The sequence below is a fragment of the Colobus angolensis genome, unplaced genomic scaffold (assembly GCF_000951035.1).
Source record: "Colobus angolensis palliatus isolate OR3802 unplaced genomic scaffold, Cang.pa_1.0 Scaffold19, whole genome shotgun sequence".
In the NCBI taxonomy this organism is placed as follows: Eukaryota; Metazoa; Chordata; class Mammalia; order Primates; family Cercopithecidae; genus Colobus; species Colobus angolensis.
In genome coordinates this window covers 1613806-1620617 of record NW_012115043.1, presented here as the reverse complement: position 1 = coordinate 1620617, position 6812 = coordinate 1613806, and the positions used below count along the sequence as shown (strand labels likewise).

Below are 6812 nucleotides of genomic sequence, written 5' to 3'. Positions count from 1 at the left end.
GAGGCCAGGAAGCGTCGGCCTGAAGCCGGGAGTGTTTTATGCCTCACCCGTTTCTCGATAGCGGGGCTGTTCTCCTCGGGTCCCCGGGACAGCCTTCCCCTTCTCAAGTTCCCCTTCTCCCTCGCTGGCTGCCGCCGCCTCCAGAGCGCAGTTGGCCGACTTAGTGCGAATCGGGGGTGGTCTCGCGTGTGGATGGGCAATGGTTAGGTGGGCTCCGTTTCTGGAGAGCCCTGGCACCGGTGATCGCCGCGAGCTTTTTTTTAGCCCAGCACCCTATCCTTGAGGCCGAGCCCATCCGCTTAACACAGGCCAGTTACTTCTGCTGTATTCTGTGGCCGCAGAGAACCCCCGCCCACATTCCTAAGCCAATATTTTCGGCGCAGCATCATTCCTGGGTAAAGAAGTATTTGTCGTGCAAAGGAGAGGATTGGCTTTATTACCATTTAGGGAGTTGTTTGCAAAAGGCCACTTGTTTATTAAGAGGCCGAAGTCAAAATCTTTAGATGAAAAAAATTTATATATAAGAAATGTACGTTGAGTTTAAGTTAAGCCCACCACAATGTGTTTGCACTGAACAACACGAATCTGCTTGTGTTTCATCTGAGAATATGTTTTGAAAAATAATTTTAAACTACAGTCAAAGCCAATAGTCTCACTTAATTTTAATATGTTAAATGTATGTCTAGCCTATAGATAAATGTGAAGGGAAAAAGATGAGATGCTAGAGTAACGGTGAAATCAATCAAAATAACTTTTTGATTGTCCCTACTTAAGAAACCAATAAATTGGCAGTTTGGGACCAGATTTTTTTGGAGACAAAGAGTAATCGTTTTGAGCATTCAATGACTGGTTGTTCCTTGAAAGTACAGGCATAAATCTTGTCGAAAAAATGGATTCCTCCGTGTGCATTTTTATAGTGTATTGAAGTTAATCGGTTGTCAGTCTGTAAAGTGTGGGCAGTTATTTGTAGATTTTTCAAATTTGTAGTGCCTCTGTTAAATTGTTGCTCAAGAAAATATGCAAGCTATTTTAAGTGTAGAACTAATCAGAGAATAAGTAGGTACATTTGGTACCAAAAATGTATTCTAAAGCAAATTTTAATTACTTTTGGATTACGCATGCCATAAACCCTCTGCTACTATGATTATTATTCATGTTATTTGGGATGTAGTGTTTTGGAACTGCTAAGGGATAATTTACAGATAACATAGAAAGATTGTGTAAGTTTTAGGTGAGGCTTTTGTATTAGTGTTGAACTGAAAAAAAAGTTATTGTTATTTTTTGAATCTATGACCAGGAGAGCTAAGACACCCCGGAAACCTATCGTGAAAAAAGGGTCCCAAACGAACCTTAAAGACCCAGTTGGGGTAAGGTCTCCCTGTGAATTTATGTGTGTGTGTTTAAGAAACTTATCTCTTCAGTCCTTTCTGTCTTATGTGTGTGCTTGGAAGGGAAGGAAGAAGACATGTGGAAATATAATCAAAGAACAATTAGTTAAATGGATGTACTAAATTCTGTAAAACTAGTTCTAGCTGTGAAATTTTCTCTGTAAGATTAATTAGTCCAGTAAAATGAAGTCTTTGGTTGTCAACTGCATACCTTCTGTAATTATAATTTGGCGAGTTAGATAATTAAAAATCTCCAACTGGGTTCATATTCATCCCAAAGAATATGAAGTGAGTTCATATGAACCCAGTTCATGCCATACAGTAACCGATGGCATGAAGGAGAGTTCCAAACTTCTTGGGACCGAGTTTAATTCAGTCTAGTATCTACTCATAATTCAAGTACTTCACTAGTTTCTGGCTTGGGAACTTGCTTTTAAAAGCAAATGTTAAATTATGAAGGAAAAATGAAGCAGGCAAAAGGAATAAGAATTTTAAAACAAAACAGCAAATGGCAAACAAAAAGTGTTCTTTGCTCTGAGGTATTTTAAATCTACCCCTTGCTGCCACTGGAGTGGGTCGTTGGCTCTGAGTTAGAGGAACCAGGTGCTTTGCACACACCTGAATGAGTTTTCCTCAAGCCCCCTCCCCTGCTTTCAAAAATGTCTCTGTAGGCTGGGTGTGGTGGCTCACGCTTGTAATCCCAGCACTTTGGGAGGCTGAGGCGGGTGGATCACCTGTAGTCCCAGCTACTCGGGAGGCCAAGGCAGAGAATCACTTGAACCCAGGAGGTTGCATCGAGCCAAGATCACACCATTGCACTGCAGCCTGGGCGACGAAACTCTGTCTCTAAATAAATAAATAAATAAATAAAAAGTCTTTGTATATTAAATGTCAGGTTAAACTGACAAGTTTTAAAATTGACATCGATTTCCAAGAAATTCTAACAGTTTTAAAAATCTCATTGTGTGACATGTTGACTTTTAGAGATAATAGTATAACTATTATTTGTGTACAATATAGTAGTGAATACACTGCAATTTGATTTTTATTATCAAAATTTATTTTAACTTTGTGTGTATTTAAAGTCTTCTCGTATCTAATATATGTTTGTATTTGTCAATCTCAAGTAGCAGATTTTAATTTTCATAGCTCTTGGAGATACAGAGCTCTAAAATTGAGAGACCAAATGTTTGTTGAATGAATGAAGGAATGAATGAGAAGCTTAAGTGAAAAATCAGGCAAAAGATCAAACTTTGTTCTTTAAGCACCTTCTTATTTCTTCAGGTATACTGTAGGGTGCGCCCACTGGGCTTTCCTGATCAAGAGTGTTGCTTAGAAGTGGTCAATAACACAACTGTTCAGCTTCATACTCCTGAGGGCTATAGACTGAACCGAAATGGAGACTATAAGGAGGTAATTCTGATTTGAACCAAGTTATTTTTTCTCAATATGTTGTTTCCTGAATGACTTTTACATTTTTACATGTAACAAAGTTCATTTGTGAGCCCACATTTTCGAAAGACTTATTTACTTCATTATAACCACTGTATCTAAAGTGTTTTTGACTTCTGGGATGCACAGACATATCTTTGGTATGCTGGAGTTAGAGGATTGCTTTTAGCAGATAATTTCTTACCCTGAGTATTACTGTTTCTTAGAGCATGTGTTAGGAATGATTTAATGTGGAATGATACATGATTGTACTAGGCAGTTTTATATATACAACTTCATGTGTGGAAATTAAAGTAACATTTAATAATAGGCATTGTATACTTGCATCAACCTCCTAGGCAGTGTTTTTATTTTTAGTAAAATTTTGAACCAACTCAAAAATATTTAGCAAATGTGCTAAGCTAATAGCTGGATGGGGGAAGGAGATTTTAAAAAAATGAGCATGATATACTCCTTGCCTTTAGAAAGTCTATAACTTAAGACTTATGGTAAACAAATAATTCTCATATAAATAAGACAGAAAGTTAGGTGTGCTAAAGATGAGGGGACTGTGGGAATGTAGTAGGATTAATTCAGGCAGGCTACCATTTCTACTTCTAGCTGTCACTCACTCTTTTGTGCCTACTATTCCTGTGAAATTGCTCTTCAGAAGAATACCAGTGGCCTCTTTGCTGCTAAATTTGATGTATACCTCTTCATCCTCATTATAACCTGTTTGTCAGCAGCACTCCCCTGTTTCCCGCTCCAGCTCTCCCTGTATCTCCAGCCGAAACCTTTTCTCTGGCTCTAAACATTCAGCCACTTACTTGATATCTCTGCTTGGATGTCACATGTGCATCTCAAATTTTACATGCCCAAAAAGGAGTTCTTGATTTTTCTTATTCCCTTTCTAAATACGCCCTCCCTTGTTTTCTTCTCAAAGAATGGCACTATCATCTGTCCAGTTGCTCAAGCCAGAAACCTGGTACCTACCGTTTACTTGCCCCTCCTCATAACTAGTTCATTAGTAGCTCCTATCAGTTATATTCCAACATGTGTCTTGAAACTGTCCTTTCATTTCCATCTCCACTGCCACCACCCTAGTCTGAGCCCCATTATTAACCACTGAGACCAGTGCTACTGTAATGAAGGAGTAGCTTTTTTATTTTTAATGCATCACAGCTAGGACTTTTGTACAACTGTGCTAGATGGAACTGCCCGTGTGAGTTAGACAACAGGGAACTAGTTCATAATCTCTTCATAGGATGAGCCTATTGAATATATGCTGAATTAGTGATAATTGAGCAGTGCCAAATGCCTGTAAAACTTTCTAAACATTTGGCTGGGCACAGTGACTCATGTCTGTAATCCCAGCACTTTGGGAGGCCAAGGCTGGTGAATCACCTGAGGTCAGGACTTCAAGACCAGCCTAACCAATATGATGAAACCCTGTCTCTACTAAAAATACAAAGAAATTAGCCGGGTGTGGTGGTGCGTGCCTGTAATCCCAGCTACTCGGGAGGCTGAGACAGAAGAATCACTTGAACCCAGGAGGCAGAGGTTGCAGTGAGCCGAGATTGCACCATTACACTGCAGCCTGGGCAACAAGAGTGAAACTCCATCTCAAAAAACAAACAAACAAAAAACAATTTTCTAAACATTTAAGTAGTCTTCTAACAGTTCTCAGACAGGCATTGGTTTGCTGAGTGTGCTTTGGATATCATTGATAAGACTGCCAAAGCCCAACTGCCTCCACCTGAAATCTTCTCTAATCCATTTCTACAGAGCAGACAGTGTTCTTTTAAAACATAAAATCTCATCATTTTCCTATTCAAAACCTTTACAAAATCCTGCTTCATCCGCCTCCCATCTGTCTCTCCACCCTCCACCCTCATTCATCTTTTAGTATTTATCCAATCCTTTGAGTTCCTTGGATAAGGCAGAATCTTGGCTGTTAGCTGTTGCCTTAACCTGGACTTTTTCTGGATCTTAGCATGGGTCATTCTTGGGTTTCAGCTTAAATGTCACCTCAGGTTGTATAGACTGCGCAATCAGAAACAGCACCCCACAGCCCCTCTCCCCTGATCTGTACTCTGTGTACCTCGTTTATATTACTTAACCACAATCTATTTATTTACCTGTTTATTGTCTTTCCTCTACTATAATGTAAACTTCCAAGGAATATGTACCTTATATGTTCTGTTCATCAGACAGTAAATATGGCTTCAGCAAGAATGAATGGTCTGGGGGGGTTTTATGGAGGAGCAGGTCTTTGAGGATATAATATAGTTAAACACTGATTTACTGAGTTTTACTTCTTTAAGTAAATTTCAAGTATGTGTAAATAAAGGTATCAAGCAGATATAAAAAGGTTTGATGGGGATTAAAAATAATCACTGCTTTCTGACAGAAGGCAACATTATATAATGAAAAGAGCAGGCCAGGCGTGGTGGCTCAAGCCTGTAATCCCAGCACTTTGGGAGGCCGAGACGGGCGGATCACGAGGTCAGGAGATCGAGACCATCCTGGCTAACATAGTGAAACCCCGTCTCTACTAAAAAAAAAATACAAAAAAAAACTAGCTGGGCGAGGTGGTGGGCGCCTGTAGTCCCAGCTACTCGGGAGGCTGAGGCAGGAGAATGGCGTAAACCCGGGAGGCGGAGCTTGCAGTGAGCTGAGATCCGGCCACTGCACTCCAGCCCAGGCGACAGAGCAAGACTCCGTCTCAAAAAAAAAAAAAAAAAAAAAAAAAAAGAAAAGAGCATTGCGGCCCGGCATGATGGCTTACGCATGTAATCCCAGCGCTTTGGGAGGCCAAGGCAGGTGGATCACCTGAGATCAGGAGTTCGAGACCAGCTTGGCCAACGTGACGAAACCCCGTCACTGCTGAAAATACAAAAGTTACCCAGTGTGGTGGCGGGCGCCTGTAATCCCAGCTGCTCGGGAGGCTGAGGCAGAAGTATGGCTTGAACGTAGGAGGCAGAGGTTGCAGTGAGCTGAGATCCTGCCACTACACTCCAGCCTGGGTGACAGAGCAAGACTCTGTCTCAAAAAAAAAAAAGAAAGTAAACAAAAACATTGCACTGACGACGGCTTTGATACTAATTAACTCCATGAGCTCAGAGAAGTTTCACCTTTGGGCCTCAGTTTTCTTTGCCTTGAAAGGAGGGGTCATTCATGAGAACTGTGAGGTCATCTATCTTCTCAGTATTGGCCTATGTGTATCCTTTCAGTTCCAAGATTGTTTGTTCTTTTTGAACTCTAAAGCTGTTTTTACAGGATATTTTATTAATCGTATTTAGAGAGCCTTGATAATTGAAGTGTTCTTACTTTCTTAAAGGTCACAATTATTTAAAATGTATTTCATGTAAGAACTCAGAGATGAGATAATATTCTGATTTTAAAGTATAGTGCATCAAAATGTGGTATTATGCTACTATGCCATTTTATTTTATTTGTCTGTTTTCTTTTTCTTTTTTGAGACAGGGTCACACTCTGTTACCTAGGCTGTCGTGCAATGGTGCGACCACAGCACACTGTTTTTTGCGGGTTTTTTGTTGTTGTTATTTTTACTTTTAAAATTTTTTATTAGATGAGCTTACCCAGGCTGGTCTCTTAACTCCTAGCCTCAAGTGATCTTCCTGCCTCAGCCTTCCAAAGTGCTGGGGTTATAGGTTTGAGCCACTGTGCCCGTGCTATGCTATTTTAAATGACACCTTTATAAAGAAAAACTAGGAAACAGTAAAGTCATGTGTGACATAATGCTTATAGATTTTCACAAATCTGTGACCGTGACTCATTATAATACCTTTTGATCTTTGTCACTTAATTAAAACAAAATCAACCTTACATTAGAAGTATTAGTGGACTTAAGATTTTCCTACATTTTTGGCTGGGTGTGGTGGCTCACGCCTATAATCCCAGCACTTTGGAAGGCTGAGGCAGGTGGATCACCTAAGATCAGGAGTTCGACACCAGCCTGACTAACGTGGT

At 40.2% G+C, this 6812-nt stretch overlaps 1 protein-coding gene across 4 annotated transcripts in view; it reads left to right on the top strand.

Moving 5' to 3' along the window:
* Positions 1 to 6812, top strand: part of KIF23 (kinesin family member 23) — a 35858-nt gene that overhangs the window by 435 nt on the left and 28611 nt on the right. For all 4 annotated transcript variants that reach the window (XM_011940324.1, XM_011940323.1, XM_011940322.1 and 1 more), the window contains exons 2-3: positions 1298 to 1367; positions 2673 to 2801. In XM_011940324.1, the coding sequence (XP_011795714.1) occupies positions 2785 to 2801 (17 nt within the window). In that variant the 5' untranslated portion in view covers positions 1298 to 1367; positions 2673 to 2784. The remainder of the gene's footprint in view (positions 1 to 1297; positions 1368 to 2672; positions 2802 to 6812) is intronic.